Source organism: Ambystoma mexicanum, chromosome 11, assembly GCF_040938575.1.
Source record: "Ambystoma mexicanum isolate Mex_15411 chromosome 11, UKY_AmexF1_1, whole genome shotgun sequence".
Classification (NCBI taxonomy): Eukaryota; Metazoa; Chordata; class Amphibia; order Caudata; family Ambystomatidae; genus Ambystoma; species Ambystoma mexicanum.
In genome coordinates, this window is record NC_090934.1 from 975,366,784 (window position 1) to 975,382,945 (window position 16,162).

Genomic DNA, 16,162 nt, shown 5'->3' on the forward strand with positions numbered 1-16,162 from the left:
GAAGGAAGGGGAAAGCATTTGAGTTTTAGAAGGGGTGAATGGATGGAATGGGAAATCGGGATATTTTTTATTTTATTGTGCTATGTTGCAATTAAATTTTTGCATTTGTTTCAGCGCACAAAACCCTGAGCCATCTAGGCGCTAGTTACAGAAAGTATGAACTACAGTATTGAAGTGCCAAAGCATGCATGATGGTTACGGGGGGGGGGGGGGGGGGGGGGGGGGGGGTGTGTGTGTGTGTGTGTGTGTGTGTGTGTGTGTGTGTGTGTGTGTGTGTGTGTGTGTGTGTGTGTGTGTGTGTGTGTGTGTGTGTGTGTGTGTGTGTGTGTGTGTGTGTGTGTGTGTGTGTGTGTGTGTGTGTGTGTGTGTGTGTGTGTGTGTGTGTGTGTGTGTGTGTGTGTGTGTGTGTGTGTGTGTGTGTGTGTGTGTGTGTGTGTGTGTGTGTGTGTGTGTGTGTGTGTGTGTGTGTGTGTGTGTGTGTGTGTGTGTGTGTGTGTGTGTGTGTGTGTGTGTGTGTGTGTGTGTGTGTGTGTGTGTGTGTGTGTGTGTGTGTGTGTGTGTGTGTGTGTGTGTGTGTGTGTGTGTGTGTGTGTGTGTGTGTGTGTGTGTGTGTGTGTGTGTCTCTCTCATGCAGGCAGATATGTGAACAAGGAGGTATTTGCAGACGAGATAGGCTTCATGTACATCACTAGGCAGCCAGGCAGAGCCAGAGCTACTGCAGATGTACAGGTCAGAACAGAATAAAGTCCATCATTTATCAAGTACAAGAGCAATAGTAATAGCAATACATTGACCAGAAAGAAACGGATCGGCTTCTTTCTCAAAAATGAACTATTCCATTGTCTGTGCTCTGAATCTGTCTCCCTGACGCAAGTGCTGGAGTCTGTATGTCATACCTGCTGTGACGCAGATAGATCAACTTGAAAACTGAAGCTGTAATTATGATATATTCGTGCTGCCCCGAAACTGGCAGGCCAAGTAGGTAGGGACCAAAGGGAGGCGTTGCTAAACTGAAGGCTACAGAAAACTAGCTGCAAACGTGATTTACTGGACAGGCCCATTTATCTCATTTTGAAATGTTTCCTTTAATGCAATTGACAACAGCATCCATTCAGATTACATGAAGTGCTTTCCTTTCCTTCCAGACAGGCATTACTCGTGTGTTTCACTTCCCAGAAACACATCAGACAAAAGCATTCCTAACTATGGTGATATAACATTCTTATATAGCGCTAAATGCAGGATTCTTCCCACTTCTAAGCACTGTAACTATCCCTAGTTCATCGGAACTCACGTGAACGGAGGAGTGGGCAAGGATTCGAATCCGGGACGGCAGTAGGCACAGATCTCGGAAGTGAGCGCTTACAAAGCTGAGTTATCTGGCTGGCTTTAGTAGATACTATATACAGCCAATCTGGGGAACAAACATAGTGGGACTAATCTCTCCTGTACAATTGAAAGCACATACTTTAACCTTAAGCAATAGGCACCAGAGGCAAAGGGGCTTTACCGATACCAGGCAGTAAAACACTCGGCCGCGGGGTTTAATTACAGGGTAGGGTCTGAGTGGGTAAGTCCCACTCAAAATCTATAAATAGTCACTCAGCAGCTCTATGTGGGCATTTACAGATGTAAATGTCACTGTGGTGGGCCCACATTAGCTTCAGGCCCACTTGTTATTTTTTATTTTTTTTATTTTTTATTGACTTTAGTTTTGTAAAAAAAAAAAAACTTTTTTGTCACATTCAATTCATTTGCAATCCCCAGCCCACGTCATGCCATTATTCTGTTTTCCCTTGAATTAGGCAAGCGTGGGCATGATGGATCATCTAAGGTTAAACCCTGTTTTTTTGGCGAGCTAATGATTTGCAATAGTTTATGTCAGTATCATGTCCATAAAGTTAATCACGTTACAGGTTAGTTGTGCATTTCTTCCCGTTATCAGATACGACCACCATTCTTCCATATTGCCGTTTTTAGGGGAAAAGCGTTCGAGATGGAGGGTACGCTGTTCAGAAATTTGTGTGCACTCAATTATGAGATGTTTGATAGATTCAGGTTCCTGCTTACAGTAGCGACAGTTTGTGTCGAACGTCATGGGATCTTTTAGTCTTCTTTTATATAGCTTGGTGTTGGACAAGTTGAGACGAAGCCTTAGAAATTGATTCCGATGGTATTGCGAGGGAAACTTGGACAGATATTGCGATAGGTTATCTCTTTCCTGTTCACTCGGTCCAAAATCTAGTCCAGAGGATAGTGCTACACGCCTTTCCGCATTTTTTATCCACTTGTATTGCATGAATTTTGTTTTTGCCTGTTTTGGCATCCGTAGTACCAAAGGCATTTTTATGTTTGCTTCTTCCAGGATGCTTAATAGATTTTCTTCCCAGCTTTTTAGCATAGATGCAGATGCGTCAATTTTTTTGTTAGCCAAGATTGTGTAAGCAGTTTCTACCGGCACCATTCTGATTTTTCTCAGCAGTAGTATGGATTTCCATTGTAGGGTAGAGTGCAAGGAGTCGAGGCCAAGTTCGTGTCTCACAGCCACCATTGAGACACATTGTGGTAATTGAAGAACTTTGCGCCAAAAACAACCTTCAACTTGTGCCCATAGGCTTGCTCTGATATTCCACCCTGTTTCACTTCCAAAACATATTGCTGGGATCACTTTCTGTAAGTAAAAGGTCATTACGGGTTGGAGTGAAAATTTCCCGTAGTTTAAATGTAGTTTGCAACCTTGTAGAGCGAACATTTTCATACGCTGGGTGATGTCGTTTGTCCAGCTCCACTCTCTGATTGATCTATTGAATGAGACACCCAGGTATCGGATGGCTTCTGTTCTTACTAATATTTCTTTTTCGATGTGCCAGTTAAACCTCGGTTTTTTTAGGTTATTTTCTGATCCAACAACCATCACTTGCATTTTGTTTGCGTTTATCCTTAGATGGTTTTCTGTTAGGTAAGTTTGCAAAGCTGTTAGTGATCGTTGTAGACCTATTTCGGTGCAATCAAGCAACACTATGTCGTCTGCATAGATTATGTGTGTTACATGTGTGCCGTTGATTTTTGGAGGAAAGCACCTCGTTTGAGCAAACGCTTCGGGTAGATCTGAGATGAAAAGTTTGAACAGAGTGGCTGCTAGTGGGCATCCTTGCTTCACACCCTGTGTAGTTGTTATTTCATCGGTTAGTTCGCCTTCTGCATTTAGACGCACACGGATACTGGTTTTTGTATGTAGTGCCACTAGTGGGGCTAGTAGTTCGTTGGGACATCCCCATTTTTTTAGTTTGTGCCACAACAGGTTCCGGTTTATGCAATCAAAGGCTGTTTTAGATCTATGAACGCTAAGTACAACCTTTTTTTTTGTTTTATTGCATTTAGTTTGGCCAGATTTAATAGTACTAAATTAAGTTCTACTCCGACTCCTTTGGTGAATCCAGTTTGTCTCTCATCATAGATCTTATTCAGTTTTGCCCACCTTTCAATTTTTTCTTGGAGGAAAGTGGCAAATATCTTCCCCATAGTATCTAGCAGAGCTATGGGGCGATAGTTTGCAGGATCGTCTTTGTTTCCTCTTTTAAACACTGGAACGATTATTGCTTTCGTCCATGAGCAAGGAATTTTAGATGTTCGGGCAATCTGGTCGAATAGCACCTTGATGAACTTTGTCCAGCTTGTTTTGTTTGTTTTGAGCATGATATTGGATACTCCATCGGGGCCAGCGGCACGTGATGATTTTAGCTTCTGAATTGCGTGTGAGATGTTCTCGAGTGATTCTCTTATATCCCAGATATATTGATCTGTTTTTAAATTTGAGGTTTTATCATCACCAGTGTTGTTAAAAACTGTATCGTAATGAGTTGTCCAGGAGGATGCATTCACGCCGTTTGCTAGATAATTGGGTTGGGTCAGGCAACCATTATTTATTATTTTCCATATATTGGAACTGTCATTTTGAATTAAGAGACGCAGCATTAGTTCTGCTTGTTCCTGTCTTCGAGTGGCTTTGAAGGATTTCAGCCAATTCCGGTATTTTTGACGCCTGGTGGCTAAATGTTGTAGTAGGTTTGTCCCTCCGATAGATTTTAGTTTAAGTCACTGGTAAGGAGCTTCTTTGCTTCACTTAAAGCTGGACTAAATGGATGAGTGTGGTCTCTCACCGTTTTCTTGTTTGTTTTTCGGTGCGGGTCCAGGAAAGGAGTATATTCTGTATGTAAGTTTGTGGAGCATGCCTCCATAAAAGCTAAAGTTATTTTGTCGATTTGTTTGTTAGTTATTCTTAGACGGTTTAGGGAGGAGTTGATGTCCAATTGCGTTGGATAACATTTTGGCGTTGTTATTGAGCTCGTAAACCATGATAGAATAAGTGGATTATGATCACTATTGGGCATTTGCTTTACTTGTAAGTCAGAAATCAAGGCATGCAGGTTATCAGATACCCATATGTAGTCTAAGGTTTTAGATAGACCACCACGTTGCTGCAGCAGGAATATCTCCTTTAGTACTCCCATTTAGCAACACACAATTACGAGCTGATATTTCATGTGTCCATTTCGTGCTTCGATCCGACCTTTCAGATGGGATCACTTGTGTAGTGTCTATATTAGATTGATTAGGTGTTTTAAACCATGAGAAGTTTAGATCTCCGCAGATTAATATAAATGGTGCGACAAATGCTACATAGCAGTTATCTATTTGAGTAGTTATTGACCTCAAGTAGTCATCATCTGAAATCATTGCGGGATTCCAGTATGTGTTTACCAACAGCAGATGTTGTTTTCCTTTTAGTCCGTGTATGATATGTGGCGATGCTTCAAGCGTAATTGCTTGAACAAATAAATTTGGATTCTGGATGTCGATTACGTTCCATCCTGATGAATTTTTTATCATGGCAAGAAGGCCGGAAAAAGGCCTTCCCAGTTTGTTTTTGCCTGCTTCATTTAAGTATGTTGTGTATCCGTCACAGGAAGGTATCTTTCTGAGCCATGTTTCCTGAAAACAAATAAACAGGCTTCTGTTGTCTTGCTCTCTTCCTTCACGAAATAGATGAGTGAATCCTCTGGTGTTCCAAGTTGTTAGTAGTTGGGTGACTTGTCTGGACCCTCCGTGATCCTATGCGTTATTTTTTCGTCTATTTGTTTCGGAGGCCTGAGATAAATGTTGTTTAAGTTGGTTTCTTGGGTCCTCTCTTTTTGTAGTAAGTGGCTTTTTGTATTGGCCATGTCCCTGTATCGATTTGTTTGAAACTGGAGAATCGATTACTGTAGTTAGATTAAATCCGTAGAACAGTAGATCTTCTTTTGCGTCAAGAATTGGACGCGCCACTGTTTTGGATTGCATATGCAGGATTACCCAATCTGATCTGGATTCTTTTTTATATTCAACGATATTGATATCGTCAGATCGGATATTCCTCAAGGCAGGTATACTATGCAACAGCTTCATCACATTTGTTCTGTTGAGGTTTATTTCGTTTTTTTCCTCTAGAATATTTTAGAGCTCCAGTTTGTCCAGACAACCTGTATGATGGATCAGTTTGTCACTTCTGCGTTGTGTGCCAGATTGATTTAGATTTTTGGATTGGGCCTTTGTATGTTTCGGATTTAGTTTCAGTAATGATTTTGCGGGTGAGATTTGGTATCGTCTGTTTGTTTCTGTTTTATTTATTCCGCAAGTTTCTCGCCGTTTTTCAACTTCTTTTTGCCTTCGCCCAACTGGGCCCAAAGGATAGCGATCTGAATGTGCATCTCTTTCTTCTCTGCTGGATGGTATTAAAGTGATCTGTTCTCTTTCTGACGGGTCATGTACCTTAGAAACATCACCGGTTTCTTGTTCATCGTCGACAGAGTAAGTTGATAGATCACAAAGTTCAATTTCTTCATCTGTGGATCGATCAACCGACGGACTGATGTCGTCTCTTCTGCGTTTGATGGGAGGTTCTTTGTGATTTGTGCGGTAGGCAGTACCCTGCTTGGCAGTTTCATGCGCGTCATCATTTTTTTTTGGCACGACATTGGTTTTTTGTATCAATGGTCGCGGCGGTGTGTTTAAGTTTCTTATACATTTTTTTGCCTCGTTCGTTCGTGGGCGTTTTGTGGCTGGACCTCTCTTTTGAGTTTTCTGGGTAGTGGATTGAGATGTTTTCAATTTCTCTACTAGTTTTGCCGTTTGTATGGTTTTTGCCGTGCCTGAGAATATGTCAAACGAGATTTTCTTCTCTATTGGTGCTGCTTGGTTCACCGTTGTGATCAGTGATATAGGGGGCATTTCTTTCTGCTTTGCTCCAACTGTCACTTCTACAATTTCTTTTCGTGTGGTGGATCTTCTTTGGATATCAATCGTAGTAGCGGAGCCCGTTATATTGTTTGCTTTGATGCCAGATTCAGCATTAGGGGGCATTGCTTTCTCGATTTGGTTGCTTTCCTCGTTCTTATTTGTCATTTTATCAGCGCTAGTCACAGTATCTGTGAGTTTTTCCTCCAGATCGATTTGTTGCTTGCGTGGGTGATCATGACTCCCTTGTTGTTTAGACTTCTTCTCATGATCAGCATGACACAGATTGCCTACTGTAGGCTCTCTCATTAGGTTACATTAACCTTAAGCAATAGGCACCAGAGGCAAAGGGGCTTTACCGATACCAGGCAGTAAAACACTCGGCCGCGAGGTTTAATTACAGGGTAGGGTCTGAGTGGGTAAGTCCCACTCAAAATCTATAAATAGTCACTCAGCAGCTCTATGTGGGCATTTACAGATGTTAATGTCACTGTGGTGGGCCCACATTAGCTTCAGGCCCACTTGTTATACAATCCTGGCTACGCCTCTGATGGACAGCACCCGAGCGCTGGTCGCGGGGTACTAATTAGGGGAGGCTGTGAGGTGACGGGGCAAGGAAGGCCGGCATCAGACGTGTGAGAGACGATGCATTTTATTTGGCTTAAGCAATTAAAATGCAATACAAATATAAATAAATACACATCGTCAAAAGACATATTGGACCTCATTATGAGTTTGCCAGTCCAGAAACAACGATACCGGTAACCTTGCCAGTACCGATGTTTCCGGACCGGCAAACTATGAGTTCTGCTAGCGGTTGGCTTTCAGCCCGCCAGGTCCAGCTTGACGGATGCACCGGCACCATTCATGAATGGTGCCGGTGCTACCGTCCTCCCCATTCCCATGGAGTCCAATGGGACTCAAATGGGAATGGGGAGCATTATTTTCAGGCGCCCGGGAAGTGAAAATTACCGGATCTGTAATTGCCCATTCCTAGGCACCAGAAAATTCATGAGGCCGGCGGCAGCCGTGTCGGTATTTACCGGCACGGCTACCGCCAGAGTCATAATGAGGCCCATTATATTAATCCCTATTCAGATACATTTCCTAACTGAATCTTGAACGAATGGCTGCACCAATAAAATGAGCCACATCGCAGTTTACATCATGGGCTGACAACATGGCTTCCCATTTTTTTTAATTCCAAGTCTACAAAAACGTGGCCTGAATTAGACTTTTCCTAAAATCATATATTTAGTACAAAGCAATAAAAAGTGAGGTGAAAGACAGCTCCTTCAAGGTCAGAGTCACAGGTCTGATTAGCCAGCGGGCTGATCCGTCTGATTTAGGCTTTACCACCGGTAAGAAGAACATTTAATTGCATACCAATTAAAGAGGATGGTAAGACTCCGAGAGTACGGAGCTCAAACAGTCTTCTGTGACAAGGGGATCTGGCATCGACTCCCAGAATTTGAAAGGGGAAAAGCTTTTTTGTGCTAACCCAATCTTTTACAGGCCAATCCGCTGCTCCAGCGATTTGGATTTTTCTCAAAGGATCAAGGAGAAACAACTCCTTTAGTAGCATCATATGATTAACGAGGTCCTCATCTCGTGCATACGGATGAAATATAACACAACCAACCTGACTAATTTGTTGGTACCATTTTTTAGTTCAGTAAATGCATTTTCTATGATTTAAACACCCAACAGCCGATTTCTTAACTAGATATCTGAATGAAACAGCAGCACAAAGATAGCAACGGGGAATTCCTAGCTCCAACCTGATTGCACGCATCAGAGTTCAATTCGGGACACCCCGGAGACACTGCTAAGATAGAAGATGGGACTTGTGGAAGACATTGGGATGTAGTGATGAGAGATGGGGGCATATAGCGGTGTGAGGCGAGGTGGCGGCATCTAGAGCATGAGGAGTGGGGCAGGGAGGAGCGTAGCAGGCAGAATGATCAGGCCAGAGGAGTGGAGTAACTCGGGGTGAAGACGGCAGGCAGAGCAGTTGCAATGGCCAAGAAGAAGTATCTCAAAGTATCCTAAAGGCAGCAAAGGGGGGATTTCTGAGCTACACCATCAGGTAAAGACTGCATTAGTGCCAATGGGATTGCATGAACACCCGCCACAGTTATTAATGTTCCATACCTTGCATGCGTGGTGGGGGTTTCCTTGAATCTATGTGATCACTGCGCCGCCCGTAGTGCAGACGATGAACATGTCGACTCCCATTACAATGGGGCACAGTGATCAGAATGATCACTTTGCCTGCATCCCCCGGCCCGCATTACGCTACCTGCTCCCGCTTACCTTTACGGCGGCACACTTCTGTGCGCACTGTTGACTCCCCACCATCTCTGTGGCATCAGTTCCTCCCACTTAGGTGGGTCTGAGCTGACGTCGCAGGGTCCTTTATTTTTTTTTAGTTTCTTGTCCCCCGCTTACCACAGCTGTATGCGGGGGACACCCCCCCACCACCTCAGATTCTCAATACAGTGACCAAACGGAGCGGGTGACGCCCCTGCAACCCGTGCTCCGCTTGGTTGCAGTAATGGGAGTCAGAACTTTTTAAAATGCTGACTGTGCAGTAAATGTGCAGTCGGCATTTTAAAGACGCAGTAATTGTACGTTTCCGTTTCCTTTGGGTCAAAATCAAGTCAATTGGCCTCCCTTCGTTACCTCCTTTGCTCAAAGTGTCATGCTCCATACACAGGCAATGGTTTCAGGTACAATAAAAAGCATTTAACTTAGACGTTATGGGGAGTATTGCATAATGTGTCTAGTGGACTCAAGCCCATAATTAGTGTGAGTGCATGTGACCTGGCCTCATTAAGAATGACAGCAGCCCAGCATTACCACATATGTGCAATAGCAATTAACATATTAAATAAATAACAGAAATTGCTAATGCGCATGTGCCGTGAGCGTCACATGCATACCTTCTGCACGTGACGTTACGATTGCTTTGTGCATGCATGCGCGCTAGCTGCGGGTTTGCAGGTGGCACCTAGCGATGTACCAGTCGGTGGTGTTACGTGGAAGCCCTTGTTTGCCAGCATGGGCACCTGATCATTCACCTGCAGATTGCAGCTCTAAATACTAAAAATAACACTCAATTCTTAATGCTGGACAGCAAGATCACCATTAAGCTGGGTAATAACACCCATTTTCTGAGCACTTAGAAACGATGCAGCTTGTAGTGCCATGGTGTGCACTACATGGAAACTAATGTGCATGTCTTGGTACAGCCACGGTTCACAGGAGTAGCTGGGAGCTACAAGCAACGCTACAAGCAATGCGTTTCGTCTTGGAAGCAAGACAACACAGCGCAACACAGGTTCGAATCCTGATCCCACGCTTAGAAACCAATCTCGAATTCAGGACGCTATAAAAGAACAATTATAATGAATGTCTTGAAACATATTCCTTGAGCCACTGTTGGCTTCAGTTCACACTGTGATTTGCCCCAGCCGACCAATCCGAAAGTCTGAAGAGGGTGTTTGTTTAAACACCATGTCCATTCATCTCGCTATGCACGTGGACCAATGGGTCCTGATGTGGGCCCCACTCTCTCATCCTCAGTTTGGTTTACACCACTGTAACACATTCCACCCGTCTAATCTTTAATGCCTTAGTCCTCTATTCCCGGCTATTGTCTTCTTTCTTGTGTGATCCTCTTACCAGATCTCCTCTTTCCTGTCACCTGAATCCCAGTGTGATACACATGTGGTGCTGTCCCGGTCTTCTATCAACTAAACAACTGTCCTTTACACTTCCCCTCCGTTATGGTGGGAGTCTCCTGGCTTTCCCTCTGACAGTTCCAGGAGACTATCACCAAACTATGACTGCCAGCCAGGCAACATAAAAGAAACAAGGGCTCTTTGGTTAACGCTACCTTGCGCTTCGAAACGTTAGAGAAATGTGAATATGTAGAGCGAAGCGTCAATGCTGGCAACATGCATAACGGGTTGTCCTAATGGCACCGTTTTCCCAAACTATGATAGCTCTTTCATACGATTCCGCCAACGACTCACGCCACCTTTGCACAAGCTGCACTGGAACATTTGCTCATTGCTGTGGGGGGTTTAAGGCCGGACCCCCTGAAAGATAAACTGCGAGGCATATCCACACGTTGCCCCCACTGTTGGGCCCGGGCTCGTGTATTCTCTTGAGACTATCCTGAAGAGTTCCTAGTTTCTCCCGAGTTCTTCTGGTTCTTGAAGAGCCAGTGACACTTCCATGGTCACCTTTTTCTTGGGATCAGGGAGCAGCTAACTGACATTTTAGTCTATCAAGGCACTCATGCAAAATGAAAATAAACAATACATTGCAGCCCTTGATTTAAGATGTGGTAAGGAGCACCATCCCAACACAGATGAATAACACATGCTCACAGGCGATCAGACAGGCTCTCCCTGAAAGACTCTGCTTACGGTGTCTTAGGTTGATGTACCATCGCTCTCAACACTACAGTGCACCGTAAAATGTTCAACGATTATGTGTCATTCTCACCTGTAGCACAATAGCAGGCACTGAAAATATCATTGCTTCATTGAAGACCGGATTTGTGTCATCTCTTTTCACTGCTGTTTTCTTCTTACTTATTTTCCTGTTGTCCTGCAGGAGGTACACCTTGACAAAGGGGTCTGGGAAAAGAGGACACAAGAGACATTGCTTAGGTCAGATCTAATAAATGCTTTATCAACAACCATTCTCTTAAGGGCATCGCCATTGAAATGGCTCTAGATAAATGCCAGCAGCGGAATTTATGTTCATAAATGCACAGAATCGCGACTTGAACTGGTCACCTTGTTTGGCTGATTCAGATCTCATGTCTGCATAGTTCCACCACAAAACGTACACATGTTTCTTAGTAGCATTGGAACACTCTTTAAATGCGTCCATCAGATCCAATCCACTACCTTGTTCTAAAAAATAAGTTTGGCTGCGGACTTGTTGACATGCTATTTGAATCCAAGTGTAACAAAAGCAGCATGCATGTTATTCACAACACTGGAGGTGTGACAAAGTAAAAAAAAAAACGCTAGTGAATACTGATTACATTAAAAAGGGTGTACAATTCCGATATCACAAGAATACATTCTGCCCATAGACCGCAATGGCCATTATGACACAGCGCAGGGCGCAGTAATCCACAATTTGGATATTTGCGAATGAAAGGGTAATGTTTGGATGAGTGTTTAAAGATGTAAAGGCGGTCGCTCTGTTACCAGTCTTTAGCTTCTCCTCCTAACGCACGTTTTCATGACTTCATCAATCTTGAGGGATTCAAAGAAACTCAGCCTCCCTGAAGATTGATGTAGTCATGAAAACGTGCGTTTGGGGGAGAAGCTAATGACTGGTAACAGAGCGCCTGCCTTACCAACTTTTAAATAATCTTGGGATGAGACCACTCGCATATTGTAAAATACCACCTTAGTGAATGTTCAAAAAAAGCTGAACTGTTGCATTCCACACAGGTGTTCAAGGAACTTTGTCAGGGGGCAGGTGATGGGGTAGAAGGACCGTAAGGGATAGAGAGCATAGCAGAAAGTTATGTAGACGATATAGGAGTCTCTGATCAGGGAAAGGCATGTAGGGATAGGGTTGCAATCTGCCTGTACGGCATTAAGTCCTGAGCAAAGGTTCAGTCGGAGGGAATAATCCAGGTATACGTGGGTCACTCTTGAGAGGCCTCAACATGCATCTTCATGAGGAGCTCGAGCTCAATACACCAATAAACAGCAGAGTGGGAATCTACAGACATGTGTACTGTGAAGGAGTAAAACAACGTGAAATAATGTCTGTATATCCATGGAAGGAAATGTTAAATGTAGTGTAAGGGATACAACTAACCTCCAGTGGTCCCAGCAGGCATGTAATGTTCACATGTGTTGGCATGTAATGTAGAGGATTCCCAAGATTAGGCACATGAATTCCTAAATGGAATAACCAGAGTGCAATGCTCTCTATACTGTTAAATGTAATGAGCGGTTGGTTTAGAGCAGAGGGACCGGACAGCATTTTGCCCTACTTTATTTATCACTCGTTAGAGATCCACACACATCCAGATACAGGAAGCAAGTGGCAGAAGCCACTGCTACCTTGTACATTAGTGTCAGAAAAGCCCGAGAACGAATAGCGGGATGCCTGTAGGATGTCATCACGTGGTGATGCCTTCATGACACCAAGTGCAGGTCGCTGTGATGAAAGTTAGCAGAGGAACGATGGACCGGAAGGCATGCCAGTAACGTAAGGGACCAGGATGTCTCATTACACAGAAAACCAAATGGGAAGAACATGTGGCGTGTAATTCAATGACTGAAGCATTTATTGAAAGCACTAATCTTACCAGAAAGAAAGCATGGACAAAGGTGGCCGAAACGAATGTGACCCATACAAGGGGGTCGTCAGGAGGAGGACCAACAGGAGTGCACAAATTGAAGGAGAGTTATTATTCTAAACTTTAATTCAAGCCTACAATATAGCTTCTTGTAAGGAACAGTGGCATAACACAAAATGTGGGGGCCCCCCTGCGAGCCATGCTTAGGACCCCTCCAACTCAGCAACAAATCACGGGTTGCGCCACACTCTTGGCCGGCCTAGATTGTCACGCTTGCGCAATATACACAAATGTGATGCTGAAGGGGTATGCCGCACACTGCACTAGAAAAAAGATATAAATATGTATTTTAATGCAATATACAGCACACTTTCTGAGAAAAATGGACTATAAAGCCACAGTGTTTGCAATTGTTTTTTAGGGTAACACCCATCCAAAACATGTAAGTCACTAACAGTGCACAGGAACATTAATGCTTTGCTATTAAAAATGCCATGCCACAATGAAAACATGCCCAACTGGCTGCACAATGTAGACCAGTTTAGACACTTAATAACATTACAGTAAAGCATGCCAGGCCACATTTAGACATACCTAGACTGGTTGCAACAAAATGCCAGTCAAAGCAATAACACTCATCAAGAAGAGAGCACACATTAGAGCCTGCGTCTCTGTGGCCTCTACCAACACGGCCAAACTCTAAAATCTGCAAGGAACTGGTCAATCCTGCTCCGGTCTCTACCTCTCCTGTTCCGTCCAAGGCCCTCTGTACGGCTCTGGCCTCTCACCTCTCCACTCTCACCACTAAATCTCAGGAGCTCCTGTCCCCTACCTCCTCTTCCTCTTCCTCTCTCGGCCCACTTTGGCCATCTCTATCTCTCCCCCTCCTCTTCCCTCTTTCTCTCTGACAACACCTGAAGAGGTTTCTATAGAAGTCTGATCTATGAAAGCCGTCGTCGAAACAGGTGCTCCCCTGCTCTCCCAGAACCATCAAGGACCATATTGGCACCCTCGCTCCAGCCTTGGCTGATTTTTGTAATCACTCTTTAGCCACTGGAACGTTCCCCGCTCCCTTAAGCACTCCCTTATGCACCCACTCCTCAAGAAGCCATATGCTGATCCTACCTGCCTGGCAAACTATTGCCCAATCTCCATCACCCCTTTCTTAGGCAAACTCTTGGAAAAGCTGGCCATCTCCCAGCTTACTCTCCACACTGAATCTGTTGATTGTCTCCATGACCATCAGTCTGGCTTCAGAGATGGCAGAGGCATCGAAACAGCTCTCCTGAACACCCATGAAGATCTGCTCTCTAACCTTGATATCAGCATTCCTTTTGTCTTCACCCTCCTTTCCTCTGCTTTTGACACAGTCAACAACGCCATCCTGATCAAACGACTGAGCATCTTGGCATCACGGATCAGGCCCTGGAGTGACTGAGCTGCTTCCCCTTGGACCGCCCCTTCCCCCACCCCCCGAAATCCAAACTGGTCCCAATCTCTCTGCCACCTCTCTTTACCTGTGGCATTCCTCAGGGCTCTATACTCTCATCCTGGTTTTTCAAACTCTACTTGACCCCTTTGGCAACCTGATCTCTAACTTCTCCTCTAACTTTCAGTGTTATGCGGATGACTCCGCTTTCCTTCAGGCTCCCCTCAGCCTCCTCTTCGCTCTCACTAATTCCTGACTGCCTATCCGCGATTCAGGATTGGTGCGCCTCCAACGATCTCTGCCTTAATGCCAGTAAGACGGAGATCCTTCTCATTGGGACACTGGCACCAGCTTTCTCTCTCTCACTCTAGCCATCCACCTTGGGCCCTCTTCCTTCACCTTCCTGCAAGGCAAAAAACCTTGGTCTCATCATCTATCCCATCTGTCTTTCTCTCCTCACATCTCGGATGTCACCAAGATGTCCCACTACCAGCTGCTCCTCCTCAAAGGGACTCTTCCCTTTCTCACTTTCCACCAGAAGCTCACTGTCTCCAGAGCCCTGGTTCTCTCTAGGCTGGACTACTGCAACAGCCTCTCTCTCATTCTGCCTTCCTCTACTCTCCGCCATCTGCAACTAATCCAGAACAGGACTGCAAGACTTATCCTTGGCCTCAAGCCCAGGGATCATCTCTCCAGCCCTGAAATCTCTCCACCTGCTCCCGGTGGTTGCAAGGATAAAGTTCAAGACCCTCTGTATTGTCCACAAGGCTTTCTGGGGCCGAGGCCCTGACTACATCCAACGCTAGTTTCCAAAATACCTTCCCCCCTCGAGCCCTTTGCTCAGCTACCTCCAACTCTCTAAGGGTTAGACGCTTCTCCAGGCAGAGAGTGGGGAGTAGATCTCTCTCCCCTGCTGGTGCCTCCCTCTGGAATGGCCTCCCTGCCCCTTCAAACTTGAGCCGGACCATCTGAAGATTCGGAAGCAGCTCAAAACTTCCCTTTTCTCCTCTGCTTTCTCTCTCTCCCTCCCCTGCTGACCTACCTGTCTGCTGTACCGAACGGTTGCTTGGATACCCTCAGAGTCCCTCTGAGTCTAGGCTCTTTCTTGATCTTGCACTGTCTCCGTGCCTAGCATGCACTTAGGTGCTGTAAATGTAACCCTGCAGCCCATTGTTCACCTTGCACTACCCATAGCCGCGCTGCTCTGGTTGCACTTACTCAGAGCATTGCAACCCTGTTTTCCCCTCCCCCTTGCACTCCCCCCCTTTTCTCTTGCACCTCACGTTCTCACAAGGACTAGTGAGATTGTTTGTCTTGTCCTCCCTCTATCTTCCCTTGCTTGTCTTGTCGCGCATAGAAACACTTGTGTACAGGCGCATTATAAATGACTTTTATCATATCATTTTATCACAGAAAAATATACAATGCCGCAGTAAGAAATGGCTAGACTGGCAGCACCCAAATGCCAATCTAGCCAGGTAATTACACTTAGCAGGACTGCTTTATCAGAAATTCCCTGTTAAAAGAAAGTCAAACCAAACTGAGAAATGACTAGACTGGCTGCAACAAAATGCCTCTCTAGCCACTAATACCACATATCATGCCTGCTTAGCCTGGACATGGACAACCATTATGATTTATTGCACAATCCCGCCCCCCCCACAGATCCCCTCTCCCGCCCACCCCCTAGCCCAAACTCCATAATCAGCTCCTTGGCCAAGAATTACCTCCACGTCCCTCTTCCTTGTCCCAGAGCTTACGTATGAGTCTCCTTGCCTCACTGGGATGAGGAACAGTGGGACTAGGAGTAATGAAGATTACAGGTAGCTAAGTCAGGCATTACCTCCATGTACCTCTACCTCATCCCAGTACTTGTGTATGAGGCAGAGTACATAAGTACTGCCTCATACATAAGTACTGGGACGAGGAAGAATAGAGCTAGGAGTAATGAAGGCATTAAAAACAAGTAGTGGAGCAACACCATTGAGTTGACTGGGCTTCAGCACTCTCCCCCACTGACATTTTGGGCTATGTTGACTCGTCCTGGCTGACCTTCGGAGCAGTTGCCGGACAGGACAGGACACAGATGTTAAACGGCACCTGGGTTTTGC

At 45.0% G+C, this 16,162-nt stretch overlaps 1 protein-coding gene across 3 annotated transcripts in view; it reads right to left on the minus strand.

Annotated features, from left to right (window-relative positions):
* The window catches only part of SYT12 (synaptotagmin 12), a 1,146,553-nt gene that overhangs the window by 146,585 nt on the left and 983,806 nt on the right, over nucleotides 1–16,162 (minus strand). For all 3 annotated transcript variants that reach the window (XM_069624132.1, XM_069624130.1, XM_069624131.1), the window contains one exon: nucleotides 10,792–10,925. In XM_069624132.1, the coding sequence (XP_069480233.1) occupies nucleotides 10,792–10,925 (134 nt within the window). The remainder of the gene's footprint in view (nucleotides 1–10,791; nucleotides 10,926–16,162) is intronic.